Source organism: Ursus americanus, chromosome 22 (assembly GCF_024610735.1).
Source record: "Ursus americanus isolate L20-20 chromosome 22, mUrsAme1.1.p, whole genome shotgun sequence".
Lineage (NCBI taxonomy): Eukaryota > Metazoa > Chordata > Mammalia > Carnivora > Ursidae > Ursus > Ursus americanus.
This window is the reverse complement of record NC_142148.1, coordinates 20,975,202-20,989,403: the sequence shown is the minus strand read 5'-3', so window position 1 is coordinate 20,989,403 and position 14,202 is coordinate 20,975,202. Positions and strand designations below refer to the sequence as shown.

The 14,202-nt window shown below is 57.6% G+C and overlaps 1 protein-coding gene across 1 annotated transcript in view; it reads left to right on the top strand.

The window, feature by feature from the left end:
* VSTM2L (V-set and transmembrane domain containing 2 like) overlaps nt 1–13,933 on the top strand; it is a 35,928-nt gene extending 21,995 nt beyond the window's left edge. The window contains exons 2-4 of the mRNA XM_045804500.2: nt 2,443–2,612; nt 3,905–3,955; nt 12,525–13,933. Coding sequence (XP_045660456.2) covers nt 2,443–2,612; nt 3,905–3,955; nt 12,525–12,797 — 494 coding nt within the window. The 3' untranslated portion in view covers nt 12,798–13,933. The remainder of the gene's footprint in view (nt 1–2,442; nt 2,613–3,904; nt 3,956–12,524) is intronic.
* The last annotated feature ends 269 nt before the right edge of the window (nt 13,934–14,202 follow it).

Here is a 14,202-nt window from a genome sequence, read left to right as displayed (position 1 = left end):
GCCTCGTTGAGGGGACATCTGAGCAGAGTCATGAAGCAGAGGAGGTCGGGAGCTCTGTGGGAATCTGGGGGCAGGAGGAGTGTTCCAGGCAGAGGGAATACTAAGCAAGTGCAAAGGTCCTGAGGTAGGATCTCAACTGGAATGTTCAGAGAACAGCAAGGAGGCCGTTGTGGCGGGAACAGAATAAGCAGGGGGAAAGCAGAAGCTGGCACGGGAGGGGACAGCCCCAACGTGGAAGGCCTTCTCTTTCATGGTGAAGGCGTGGGCTTTTGCCCTCAGCGAGAAGACGCTGTAGGAGCGTTTTGAGGAAAGAAGGAGTCGGGATTGGTTTGTGTTTTGGCAAGATACCTCTGGCTGACCAGTTGCAAATATATTGTTGGGGAGGACGGGTGGCCGCAGGGAGGCCAGTGAGGAGCCCACTGCGCTGTCGCAGGCAGGAGATGGTGGCGGCTGGCCCAGCGCGGAGGGGTGGGGCGGGGTTCTGAAGACGTTCTGGAGGCAGCTTCCACAGGGCTCCCTGCAGACTGAATGTGGGCTATAAGAGAGGGTGAGGGAGGGGTCAAGGACTGCTCTACAGGTTGGGGGCTGGGCACCCAGCAGGCAAAGGCGGCATGGGCTGGTTTCATCTCCTGCCCAGTGGGAATAAGGACAGTCCCGACTTTCTGATCGACTGCACGTGAAGGCACCTCACACCTCACCGGGCACATGTTCAGTAATTCAAAGAGCCATTCTTATTAAACAGCCTTTGTCTATGGGACAGCGGCCAGTCCTTCCCAACCTCACCGAATGTGGGAAGCCTCCAGGAAGCATCTCATAAACCTTTAACCTTGGGGATTAGGGCTCTTGCAAACTTTCTCTTAGCCCGGAAATCAGTTCCTGGAGTCAAGCTCCACATGGAAACCCTGGGTGTAAAGCAGAAAAAGCAGAAGCTTCCAGATGGAGGTGCTTGTCAATCCTGATGCTCCCAAAGCCCTTGGAACCCTGGGGAGGGGCAAGATGCAAGGAGCCCCAGAGCGGGACCCCTCTCTCCCAGCCCAGGGCTCCCTGTTCCTCCTGCCCCGAGCTGCGCAGGGAAGGGGACATACAGGAGGGACCCCTAGGGCTGGGTGGTGGCACGTCTGCTGCTGGGGAGGGCGGGCACCCTGCAGGCTGCAGCAGCCAGGAGGGGCAGGGGGTGAGAGGACTGATGGACACACATTCCCTGGGTGACCTGCACGTTGCCAGGTGTCTTTCTGGGGCGAGATAATCTCTCCTGAGAAGAGGAAAGAATTCTAATTACATCTCAGGACAATATTTGTTTGGAGAGAGGAGAGACAGAACATATGGTGGGGAGGGGTACGGGCCACATTAAATGGGGATTTGTTTTCTCATTTACCTGGCGGCGTGGTGGGGGTGGAGGGTGGGCGGGGCTCCTGCTGGGTCATGGGGAGCAGGGGACCACCTGCCCTGGGATTTTCCTGGGGAGCTGGGCCTTGTGGGGGACGGAGGCAGATGTGGCTCCACCGCACCCTGGGGGCCCTCCGAGGATGGAGAATGTTCAACCCGTTCAGCGTGCACGGAGTGCCTGCTCGGTGCTGGGAGCCGCGTGGCCAGCAGGAGCTCCTTCCGGGTCCCTGTTCTCAGGGAGCTCGGCAGGGCGGGCAGTGCTTGCAGTGAACAGATATGAGGTCTGACCGGGCATGGGGGGGGGGGCAGGAGGTGGGGGTGAGGGGGTTCCTGCCCTGGGTGGTCAAGGACAGCCTCTGAAGGGGCCCAGTTAGAGCTCTGAGTGCCTTGAAGGAACCAGGTGGGCAAAGAGAGACCAAGGATAGCACATTCCAGCCATTGGGCACAGTCAGGGCAAAAGTGAGGGGAAAGTGAGGCACGCCCACAGGACGGAGAGAAAACCAGGGGGCAGTGGGCAGGCCCCAAACCCCAACCTGGTGGGCTTTATCCCAGGTGCGGTGGGGAGCCCGGGCAGGTTCTGAGCAGGGGGTTGGCCAGGCCTGACTTGGTTTTACAAAGACTTCGGCGCTGGCTGCTGTGCTCTGGGGTTGGGAATGACCTGGGAGGGAGACCGGGGGAGGGGGTGACTAGAAAAATCTGGAAGACTTAAAACTGCAGCTTCCTCCCTGCCCTCCCTGGCCTCCTTGTTCACCCCTTCCAACCCAGCCCTTCTCTGATGCCTCACTGCCCTGGGTGGGTCCCCCGTGGCACCCACGGACTCTGGGATAGAGACCCAGCTCGTGTGGGGCACTCAGGGCCCTGGACCTGCCCCATCATCTCCATGTCTTGCCAGCTGCTGTCGCACACCCTTTCCCGGCCTTGCTGAGCTCCTCCAGGGGCCCCACCTGAAGCCAAGCTGTTCCCACTCTCCCCACCCCTCCCTGACCCACCAGCCCTGCGCCCCCGGGCCTGGCTGTTTCCTGAGTCCCAGCCACTCCTCCCCCTTTCTCCACACAGCCCTGTTCACAGAGACGCCCCACGACATGACGGCGCGGACGGGCGAGGACGTGGAGATGGCCTGCTCCTTCCGTGGCAGCGGTTCCCCCTCCTACTCGCTAGAGATCCAGTGGTGGTACGTGCGGAGCCACAGGGACTGGACCGACAAGCAGGCGTGGGCCGCGAACCAGGTACCGCCCCTGGGGAGCCACCTGAGCTGGGCTGGGACCGCCCTGGCCCCCAGGGTTCGGACGTTTCTCTCCCCTCTGAGTGGGAGGCAGGGCTTGGCTGAACACTTGGGATGGCCACAGCGAGAAGGGCCCCCCAGACAGCGCAGCGTCCCTCCCTTCAGCGTGCAGGTGGGGAAACTGAGGCCAGGGATTCCAGGCAGGGCGGGCCACCCGGTCACCGCACACACGCTCGCTGGAGCAGATGCTGTTGGTGCCCTGCTCGCTCACTTGCCGCCAGCCCCACGGCCAACCGCCGACCCCTGCAAGTCTGCCTCAGAGTTTTCTCGGGGCCACAGAGCCTGCTGGCCAGCAAGGCAGACCGGCAGTGACTGACCGAGCTGGAGGACACGTCCCCTGGCAACCTCACCTGCAGCTGGGGTGACAGCAGAGTTCCACATGCTCTCCCTCGGGTCCCCGTGGGAGGAGGCTCCAGCTGCCCGCAGGGGTGGCCGCTGGGTAGCATGCACACGACTGACTTCCTCCCGCCCACTCCCCTCCTCGGGTTCCTGGGAGCCCCTCCCAGGGAGAAGGACTTGAATCTTTGTCTCAAGGTCTGCTTCTAGGGGAACCCATTCTTTCACGGGGGTAATATATGAACACATACCTCTCCTCCCACCCATTCACATGCAAACACGTGCATTTACACACCTGCACGTGCACACACGGGCATGCACGCACATTCTAGCTTGCTCGTGAAATCTCCTCCACGTGTTCACACGTAACATATTAAACTCTGTCTTGCTCCCGGGGGTGTCCGCTCTCCAACGCTTGCAGCCTGCCTCACAGGGCTCCGAGGACTCTGGGGGGTCAGAGGAAGCCCCGAGGCCGAGGCCGGCTGGTTGCTCGCAGTTGGCAGCATCTGGGGTCAGCCTGCAGGGAATGGTACGTGGGCAGGACTCTGACAGCATTTACCACAAACACACAGTCACGGGTGTGACAAGCACATTCACAGACCCGAGTGTAGAGACAGACATTCCGACAGACAACAGCAGGCAGACTCCCCCACCCGCACAGACCCCCAGATACCCACGTATCTAAGTGCACGGCTCATGCATGTTTGCAGGGCACCCTCTTCATCATCCTTTGCTCTGACTCACCCCCACCCTGAGGCGACACAGAGCCGAGGGACGCCCAACTCAGGACCCCAGGGCATCACTTGTCACAGCTACAATCTTAGCTATTGTCCGCACTCCCAGCCCGTGAAGCTAACGCCTTGTCTCTGCTCTCTCTTCCCCTCCCGCTCCCTCCGACAGCTAAAAGCATCTCAGCAGGAAGACACAGGGAAGGACGCCACCAAAATAAGTGTGAGTTTTGGTAATGACTTCTTGCAAGGGCTCTGATGGAGGACACAGCTGTAGTTAAAAAAAAGGGGGGGGGCCCAGTTCAGCTGGAAGCTTGGGCATGAAGATGGAGGAGAAGAAAAAAGAAAGGGGGGAAAATGGCCTTGTTCTTCTGTTTTTTAAAGGATGCAGATTTTTCAAGTTCATTGAATGACAGGCACAAAAAATGACAGGGGGGAGAGAAGACGCATTCTCTCCTGTCAGGGCCAAGGCTGTGTGTGGCCCAGATGCTTTGTGGCTGTCTCAGCAGCATTTTGAATTTGGGGAACCAATAGGGTCTAATGGGACTAAGCTGGTGTTTTTCGGCCCATCATGACTGACTATGGTGACACGTCAGGGTCACTTGGGTCATGTGGTTCCCGGGGCTGAGGTGGGGCGGGGGAATTACAGCCAAAGGATTTCAGGACTGGCCAGGTCTTCCGCATGGACTTGTTTTACCATTGCTACAACTCTATAGGGAACGGCCAAGCATTCACCCATTTCACAGGGAGGGCAACTGAGGCTTAGAGGGCTCAAAGATTTGCTGGAGGCTGTGACGTGGCTGAACTACCTGTCTTCCGGGCTTGAGCTCCTTGTCTCCGGACTGTGCTAGGACCTCATGTGGGGGCCCAGGGGACTCCGGGAGTGCCAGTTTTTGTGGAGGAGGGCTGGATCGGTGCGTGGGCATCAGGTCATCCTGGCAGTAGGCTAGTAAGTCCACTAGCAGCATTAGAAATGCAGGTGCCCACAGGGGTATGAGTGTGTATGTGGGGGGAGTGACCTCCAGATTCACTCTTTTCTGCTGATTCTTCCACAACTTTTCAAGCGTTGGTGAGGGAGCTCCGGACCCCAAGGCCAATGAGACACAGGTGCTCAGAAGAGCCTTGCCCCAGAGCAGAAGTCACAGTGCAGAGTGGGCACCAGTTGGCATGGGGGGTGCCATACTGGGCAGTGAAGATCAGGGAGTGGAGGCAGGGAGGCCCGGGAGGAGGCTCCTACAGCCACCCTAACAGGAGGTGGGCAGGTTAGAGAACAAGGGCTTTTAAAGCAACATTCGTGCAGTCTGCCCAAGGCCCTTCTGGGCTGGGGTCTGGAAATTCAAGCTGCTTCCAGATTAGGGCAGCCGCAGTTCCTCCTACAACCTCTGCCCCTCACCCTCACCCTCTGCTAAGGGCACATCCATGTGCAGTGCCCCATTCCTTGCCCGAACACCCACCAGTTAAGTCTGGGTAGGTGGAGATCTGGGTATATATTAATACACCTGCAACTCTCTCTCCTATGATTTTGTTTGGGGTTTAAGCAGTGTCTCAGGCGAAGGGAAGAATAATCTAATTGACTTAGAGGATTAGAATTCAAGGCTGCTAGGCCCCACGTGAGGGGAATGTGAAGATGCTAATTAGTTAAATAAAATAAATGTGCTCAGCGTGATTGTGCAATCACTCCCCACCCCCAGTGCCTGCAATTCCGGCACCAGCAGGGGCTCCGGGGTTCTGGTGAGGGGTCTGGTCACACAGACATCGACGACCTCCTTGTCCAGACAGTGTCACACACACGACAGTTCTTAAATACACAGATGCGGAGTTTGCCGACACCTGGACACAGAGGCACAGCCCGGTTTCCTGCAGGCTAGAAGGCTCGGACTTTTCTCCATGGCCTTCAAGACTCTGCTCAACTCGTTCTGCTCACCCTCTGGGCTGTCTCATCTTGCTTGCTCCCTTTCCCCTCCCAACTCTGGCTGCTTTTCTACGTTCCCATCCCTACCCACCTCCTGGCTTTTGCATGGGCCAGTTCCTCTGTCCAGGAAACTGTTCCTCGCTCTCCCTTCAGAGCTCCGCTCAGGACAGCTCTTGACCCCGTGTCTCAGCCAACATCTCCTCTCCGTGCTGGCTGCATTTCCATCTGCAATCCCCTGTGTGTGCCTTTGTTTCCTATCTGTCCCCCCACACCCCCAGGCTCAGCGGGGCTGGGACTGTGCCTGCCTGATGAACTGTTATATTTCCAGAGCCTAGTACAGCGCCTGGCACATAGTAGGTGTGCGAGAACTAACTGGATGACTGTCACACATCCAAGCCAACAGTGGTATAAACCCAGACACGGAGTTTGGCACACAGACATGCCAACATACTGCACATCCACACCTGTACAGGTAGAGATACAGGTGACACGAAGGCACAGGGTAGCTCGTGTGAGGCCACGGAGCCTAGAACCCAGGCCCTGGATCTGTAGGAGCCAACTGAGCCAGGCAGGAAATTTGGTCCAGTAGCTCTGTGTCTTTTAAAAGTCCTGATTGCGATGGGCACCTCCTGATTTTTAACCGTCGGGACCTACTTCGAAAAACACCGTGGGAGCTAAGCACAGGTCATGTGCTGGCGGGGCAGCGTGGGTGCCTTGGGATCTCAGGTTCTGGGGGAGGAAGTACCATCAACTTCCCCAAGCCTGGTACAGGAGGGCTCCGTGACCTGTTGGGGCTACCATGGCAACCCTGGGAAGGATCCGGGTTGGGGTTGTTGAGGACTCACTGGGGCCGGCACCTCACATCCCTGAGCCAAAACTTACCTTGTAAGCTGAGAAGTCCTAGAGATCGGCTGTGTGAATGACAGTGGTTACTAGAGTGAAAACTTTTTATGAATCGGTAAATCGCAAGACTCCTGTTCCCAGCAGGCAGGGGGGCAGCTAGAGCATGAAACGGGCCCCAGCTTCTCTGCAGGGAGCAGGTGAGAGAATGAAAGAGCTCAGCATCTTGTAGGGAGATCGGCTATATAGTAGGACAGGCATCTGTGATAAAATAATAATAATAATAACAATAATAAAGCAGCTAACATGTATTGAGTGCTTGCCATATGCCAGGAACCATGATGAGTGAGTTTTACTTTACACGAATTATCTCGTTTCACTTGGGACCTGGGGAAGGACCCCCGGCCTAAAAACATCTCCCTTGGTAGCTCGCATATGCTGAGAATTTCACCTTTGGGGCCTCATTTCTGTGGCTCAGGCCAATTCTTTTTCTTATTGCTTGTGTTCAAGTTCTGGAAGTTTTTCTTTTGATCGAACTGAAGCTCTTTAGTTTAGAGTTCAGGTTAGTTTCCCCTTTACCGGTTTTGCAAGCTGCTTTGACTTTCATCATGTTAACTGCTTTAGCGAGAAAGAGTCCTGGGCCACCTGGGTCCCCACATGCATGTGGCCCGTGCTCTGGCCCGCTCATCCTAAAGTCTGCATCCCTTCCAGCCAAGCCCCAAAGCCAGGTACAGCCCTGAAGAAGCCTCAGGAAGATAAGCAGCCCGCCTCTGGGATCGCCATGAAATCTCCATGAATGGTGATAAGACAGTCCCATTCGTTAGATGAACCAGGCCCCTGCCGACCCTGCCCAGCTGCTGGGCGTGTGTGGTGCACGTGTGGACAGTGGTGTTCTTGGGGGAAGGCTGAGACAGCTGGAGCGGTGCATGAGCTCTCTGCAGCCTTCACAAAGGAGGAACAGGCCAAGTGGTGGCTCATGGTTCACTATGATTTTTATTTTCTGCTCTAGATGTTTCTCTCTTAAAATTCCTGCAGTGGCCCATGGTATACATAGGGCATGAAGTTCTGAGGTCCTCCAGGGAGGTGAGATTCACATGGAGTCAAAATCACTCTGTCTATCCCAGGAATGCCTGAAACATTCTTAGGGTGGTCGGAGGCCTCAAAGATGTCTCTCAAAGGCCATGGTCACACATGCCCAGTCCCTGTCTTCAGGTGCTCCCAGGCCAGTGTGGGAGATGGATGTTAACCCAATTATCACCCGTGATAAAAAGTAAAATGACAATTGTGACCATCAAAATGAGGAGAGCTACCTGGGGGTCTGAGCCAGTAACAGAGGACCTGGCCTGTTCTGGAGGGCCTGGAGGGCTTCCTGGAGGAGGTGCTATTTAAAGTAAGCACTGAAGTATAGAGGTGTTGACTAGGAGCTGGGGATCTTGGCTGGGTGTGTGTGTTGGAGGAACTGCAGGAGGCTGGTGTGGCCAAGGGGCAGGTGTGGGGATGAGATCCTGAAGGGCCCGGTCAGCCACTGCCAGGAGCCATCGAAGGAAGGGCCCTAAGTTGGGGGCATTGTGTAAAGATCTGTCTGGCTGTCATAGAGAACAGATTGGAAGGGGCCACAGTGCCTTTGGGGAGACTGGAAGGAGGCTGGGACGATGACCAGGTGGGAGAAGCTGGGACCCTAGTCAGCGCAAGGGGGCTGGACTCTGGAGGGAAAGGGAGAGGCCCAGGGATGTTCAGAGGGAAGATCAGTGGAATCCTGGAATTGATTGTGCTGGAGTGCACGAGGAGCAAGGGCAGTGATGACTTGGAAGGGTCCGGCTGGAGTGGGTGAGGCCTTCTGGGGTCCAGATTCAGAGGGACCCTGAGCTGGATTCTGAACACGCTGTGCGGGGCAGGGAGGGGTGGTGAAAGTGTCTGCATGCTGCTGATGGAGGCCCGGGAGTGGCAGAGCTCAGAGCATGCACTGGCCTGGAGCAGGGACCATCCCACCCCAGCGCCTTCCCCGGGGCCACCCTGTCCCTCGCAGGCTCAGCCACGAGGCCGCATGTAGGACATACATCAGCATGGCTCATTCTCCCCGGCCGGCTCTGGAGAAAGACCCCCAGCCTTGTGGGCCCGAGGGTGCCCCTGCCATGCCCGGAGAGGCCTGGGCCATGGGTGAGCAGGGAGGGGGCTGAGCTTGGTCATGGCACGGACTCGCCGTGTCTCTTGCAGCGTAATTAGGTGCTTAATTGCACTGCAGAGGCCTGTCGATGCCTGTGCCGACGTGATTATGATTTACAGCCAGGCCCGCGGCGCAGGGGTCGCCTCCCCTCCTGGACCTCTCTGGTGTCGCTGGAGGGCTGGGCCATAGGGTTTTCTGCCCAGTTAGTGAATGAGGAGATCCAAGAGGCTGCGCCCTCCACTCCCAGGAAGCTGGGGCAGGATGTTGGGCCCCCCTCCCACAGGATATGCCTCTGAGAATGGGCTGGGCTCCCCCAAGACAAGGAAGGCTAGGGACCTAGGGAAGGAGGTAGGAGGCGGTGAAAAGGTAGCCCTGTGGTTTACTGGTCATGCGAGGCTCGCCAGATGTCTCTGTCCCCAGCTGGGTGGCCTTGGGCCAATCACTTTACTTCTCCGAGCCTCAGTTTTCTGACCCATACAAAGGGTATCCTGGCAGGGCCTACATCACGGGGTTATTGCAGGGCTTAAAAAAGACATACAAAGCTTTTAGCACATTAGCTCGTGGTGATCAAGCGCTCTGTAAACACTGGCTGCCAGCACTACTCTCAATGCTGCGATGGGTTTTTTATTTGCCTTCTCTGGATTGTGCTTAAAGGGGTAGACGCCAGGGCTGGAGAGAGCAGTGTCTCATGTGTGACTCTCCCTGCGGTGCCGGGTTCCGTGTGGGGTCTGGGTTGTCTGTGAGTCCACGCAGCATGGCTGGGGTCTGGCCGGCTCACGGCTGTGACCCCAGCACCCAGCTCAGAGCGTGCGCCTGCTGAATGCCCCCCAGATGCAGGATGACTCCGTCCCAAGAGCCTGGGTGTGGCGACTGGTCGGGGTCAGACCCAGCCTCCCAGCACCCTCCCCGACTCCCTCCTCTTCTCTTCTCTGAGGGCCACCGGGTCTGCTGGCAGAGGGGGGCCGACAGGGTCAGGGGAGGGGGGGCGCAGATTGCCCCGGGGAGCACGGGTCCAGGCCTCGTCTCGGGTCTGGGGGCGGGAGGGGTGGGCCGCGTCTGGCGCTCCCTCCCTAGGAGCGGCTGCTCCCAGCGCTTCGCATTATTACTCCATTAGCGCCTTGTAGGGTTGACAAATGAAGGATAATTAATATCCGTGAGGGAAACAGATGTTGAGGTAATTCGCTCCCCGCTGTGCATTTGCAACAGCATCCCCTAACTCGCCTGAGAGCATGGCAGGGCCACAGGGCCTCCCTGTGCCCTTGGTCAGAGGTGATGGCATCAGCGGGGCTCGTGGCCTCCAGCTGCGCCCAGCCGCGAGCTGGGGCCGGGGAGGCTGGTGCTCAGCCCCACGCCAAGAGGGCGGCTGGGAGAGCTTCCTGCCGCTTCCTCCTGCGAGCTCTGCCTGTGGCCCACCTCATGCCTCCCGCTCTACCAGAAGCCCACGTTTTCCTGCTTCGTGGGGGTGACGGCCAGCTGCAAGGCTCAGACGGGCCAGGCTCCTTGCTGCTGCCCACCTACCCCTCCTCTTCCCTTCTGGAGCCTGGGACGCGCCCCCTCTGGCCCTGCCAGCTCTGGGTGACCGTGGATGGACCAGTCACACCATTTGGAGGAGTAGCGTGCATGGAGTCAGGCCTGGGTTTAGTTCCCAGCTCTGTCCTTCGCTGACTCACTGCCCACGGGAAGCCTCTCTTTTCCCAGACTTCATTTCCCCATCTGTAAAATGAGTATAGTCGTGTGTAGGTGACCTCAAATTGGAAAGCATGATATCTGAGTACCACAACACTTGGAGAGAGAAGGACCTAGAGTGAGTGCACTCATTCAACAAATGTCGCTGTCGTTCACAGGGCACAAGGCCCTGGATGGTCACTGAGATGAACAAAAGGGGTATCATCCCTGCCCTCGTGGTGTTTATAGTTTGGCCAGGGAGAGGAACAAAAATCAAGTCAACAGACAAGTAAAATGGTTCTCAAACTACAATGACTGCTATGAAGAAGATAAACAGGGGGTTGTGATGGAGGGCTTCTTGGAGGAGGTGATATTGAAAATGGACAGGAGTCAAGCAGGTGAAGAGAAGTGGGGAAGAGCACCGGGGCAGAGAGACCAGCATGCATGAGGTCAGAAAGAGCTTGGCATTTGGAGGAGATGAAAGGGGCCCGGAGGCCCGAGCAGGTCAGTGAGATACTGTAAGTTGCATGTGCGCATGCCCAACACGGGCTCAGGCACGTCTGCAGTGAACGCACCCGGGTGGAGACTGTCCTCTTTCGTATCCCAGCCTCCTCATGGCAAGGGTGACCTGCAGGGCCCACCCCTCCGAGAGCTGGGGCTTGTGGCAAGAATATGACAGCTGGTTTTCTATGCCCTGCCCGCCACTCCGGGGCAGGAGGGGCCAGCAGGGCTCAGGGCTGGGGCTGCAGGCCTGACACCCACTCGGCTGCAGCCTGGGCCTGGGCAGCCTGCAGTGATGCCAGGTGGTGAGGGAGGTGGTGAGGTCAGTGACACGGGGCTGGGGACTGATCTCCCCATTCTGTCTGGGCAGGGTGGGGGGCTGCAGGAGGGAGGGTGGGGCTCCTTTCAGCTGCAAGTAAGAAGGGGCCAGGGAAGGATGGACGCCCCTTCCCACCTCTCCTCTCCAGGCCCACCTCCCCCCTCCCACTTTTAACTCCCTATGTTGAATTGTGGACTCACAGAAAGTTACGATAGATCATAGAGTCCCTTGTGCCCTTCGCCGGGCTTCCACAGTGATATACCTTATAAAACTGGCCAATGCCTTTCTCTTCATTCATCAAACTGGCTCAAACCTCTGGCCGCCCCTCAGTTTATTCACAAGAGCGCTGATCTGGAATCTACACACATGCGCATCAACAGGGGGCTGGGTGAACAAATTGTGGGGTGTGTCTCCGATGGAATACTACTCAGCCGTGAAAAAGCACAAACGGCGCTTTGGGCAATAGTGCGGAGTGGTCTCACTGATATTCCTTGGTGGGAAAGTGGGCACACACAAAAAGAGTTCAAGAACAGACAAAACTAATCCAGAGTGACAAAAGTCAGGGTAGGTGGGGGTGTTGATAAGGAATGGCGACAAGGGGGGCTCTAGAAGGTTCTAAGCGTCCCATGCTTTGCTCTTGGCGGTGGTCACACAGGCGTACATGAACACGGTTATGTCAAACTGTATGCGCTTTCCCACATACGAGGTGTATTTTAATTTTAAAATAAAAATTTAAAAACCGAATCAAATTAATAAGTAAAGAGCCAAAGTACAATGACAGCTAGTACGGACACTCTTGCTCCCTGCTACCGGTGTGAAGTTATTAGTATCCTGATATATTTGTGATCAGCCTTCTTTTTTGTTTGTTTGTGTGTTCGAGCAAGTCGAACCTTTCACACAAGGCTGAGACCTGACTTTGCCGTCTCCCCCGGGTCCTGGGCCCTCCCTCCAGCCCAGACACAGCTACTGCTCTGGGGCCCCCGCGTTCCCAACAGTCTGTTTTCTCGCTCACACACACACACGTGTCTCCAAAGCCAGGACCGCGCGTTTTTATGCTTTTGTTTACAGAAATGGCCTGGCTCCACAGGGGCTCTGCTGTGAGATCTTCTCCCTCCCCGCGTGTCGCGGAGCCCACCCCTAGCTCCGGCTTTTTAACCGCTGGGCAGTGTTCCATCAAATCAACTGACTACCGCCCATTTACTCGTGCTGTTGATGGACACTGAAGTGGTTTCTGCTTTTGCTATCTGACTCACTTTCCCCGCAAGCCTCCCAGCGCCCTTGTGGGAGTGGTCTTTGGGGCCCCGGGGCTACGAGCGGGCTCCCAGAACCAGCGCTCTCCATCTCTCAGCTGCTGCCTGATGGCCAGGTCAGTCTCTCTGTCCCCTCCCCAGGTGGTCAAGGTGGTGGGCAGCAACATCTCCCACAAACTGCGTCTGTCAAGGGTGAAGCCCACGGACGAAGGCACCTACGAGTGCCGTGTCATCGACTTCAGCGACGGCAAGGCCCGGCACCACAAGGTCAAGGCCTACCTTCGGGTGCAGCCCGGAGAGAACTCGGTCCTGCACCTGCCCGAAGCCCCGCCCGCTGCGCCCGCCCCGCCCCCCCCAAAGCCGGGCAAGGAGCTGCGGAAGCGTTCGGTGGACGAGGAGGCCTGCAGCCTCTAGACTGATGCCTACCCGGCCACCCACCCGCCCCGCGCCCCTACAGCTGTACAGAGTGCATGAGGAGCCGCTGGACCGCTGGGGACGGGACTGCCTGGGTCCAGCCGCCTCCCCATCCCCAAGACTGCCTGTGGCCACCACGTCGGCCCTCTGCCCGCCACTCCCTTGCTCAGCATGTAAGCCCTGCCCAACCCTCCCTTTTCAGACCCCTGCGGTGACCTGGCTCGGAGAAGGTGGCCCCAGGGCACCAAGGGGACGACCCCCCAAATGCTGGGGCGGGCACCATGCAGGGCCCAGGCTGCCTCTCTGTCACCAGCTTCAGTGGAGTCCAGTGTTTTGCTTTGCTTGCTTGTCCCCTATCCTGTCCCGAGCCGGGCCTCCCAGCCTTACTCTCCCTCCTTTCCCATCATCCCCCGTTTGAATCTGGGGGTGTGGACTGTGACCCCTCCCCGAATTTGGACTGGAATCTTCTGAGCAGAACTGGGGCCTCTACCCTGGCGAAGAACTGGGGCACGGAGCCCCCAGGAGAGCCTTGCCCTGGGCCTGTGGCCCATGAACAGGGTCACTCACAGGGGTCCTGGGAGGAGAGGGAGACACCCCACTGACTCCTGGAAGGTCCTTCATGTTCAGCTTCCTTATACCTAAGAAACAGCTCCCTGTCCCACCCTCCGCAGAGGTGGGGGGACCAGGAATCTGCCCCTTCACGTGGCAAGTCTGAAGGAGGGCCTTTTCCCTCTGACCCAGTGGCCCTATGCAGAGTTTTGCACCAGCAGGACCCCTTTGAGGGTCTTCGAGGCTCTCCCAGGAGCCCCCCTCTGCCAGCTCCCAATGTCCCAGCCCTCTCCTGGGGCCCATGCCACACCTACCCAAGGGCCTGGGGCTGTTGGGAGCCAAAGGTCCCCCAATACCACTCCCCTCACAATTCCCGACTAAGGGGACACCCACCCCCTGGTAATTTGTAAATATTTCTATTGGGCCCAACACCCCCTGGGAACTGGCTCAAACCTCTGGCCGCCCCTCAGTGATGGAGTTGGGATGTGGGAGAGGCCGAGGGCTCTGCCCAGGGGTATGGGGGTAACCCTGTACACATGATCCAATCCGTGACTACCAGCCAACCTCAATAAAGCGGTTTAAAGAAACCTCCGGGCGGTGTCTTTCTGGGGCATTTGGGTCTGGAGCTGTGAGGCGGGGGAGGGGCCGGCCCACACCCAGCCTCACTCGGCAGCTTCTCACTCCTGCTCTCTGGCCCAGAACAAGAGTTGGCTGGGCACAGAGAGGGCGAAGGGAAACCGGCTTTGCCAATTACCGGATGCTTGAATTATTCTTAGATTTTGAGATAATCACACATACAGAGGCGTGCGTAAGACATGTCTACACTGTTTTGTCAATAAATACATTAGAAAGCAAA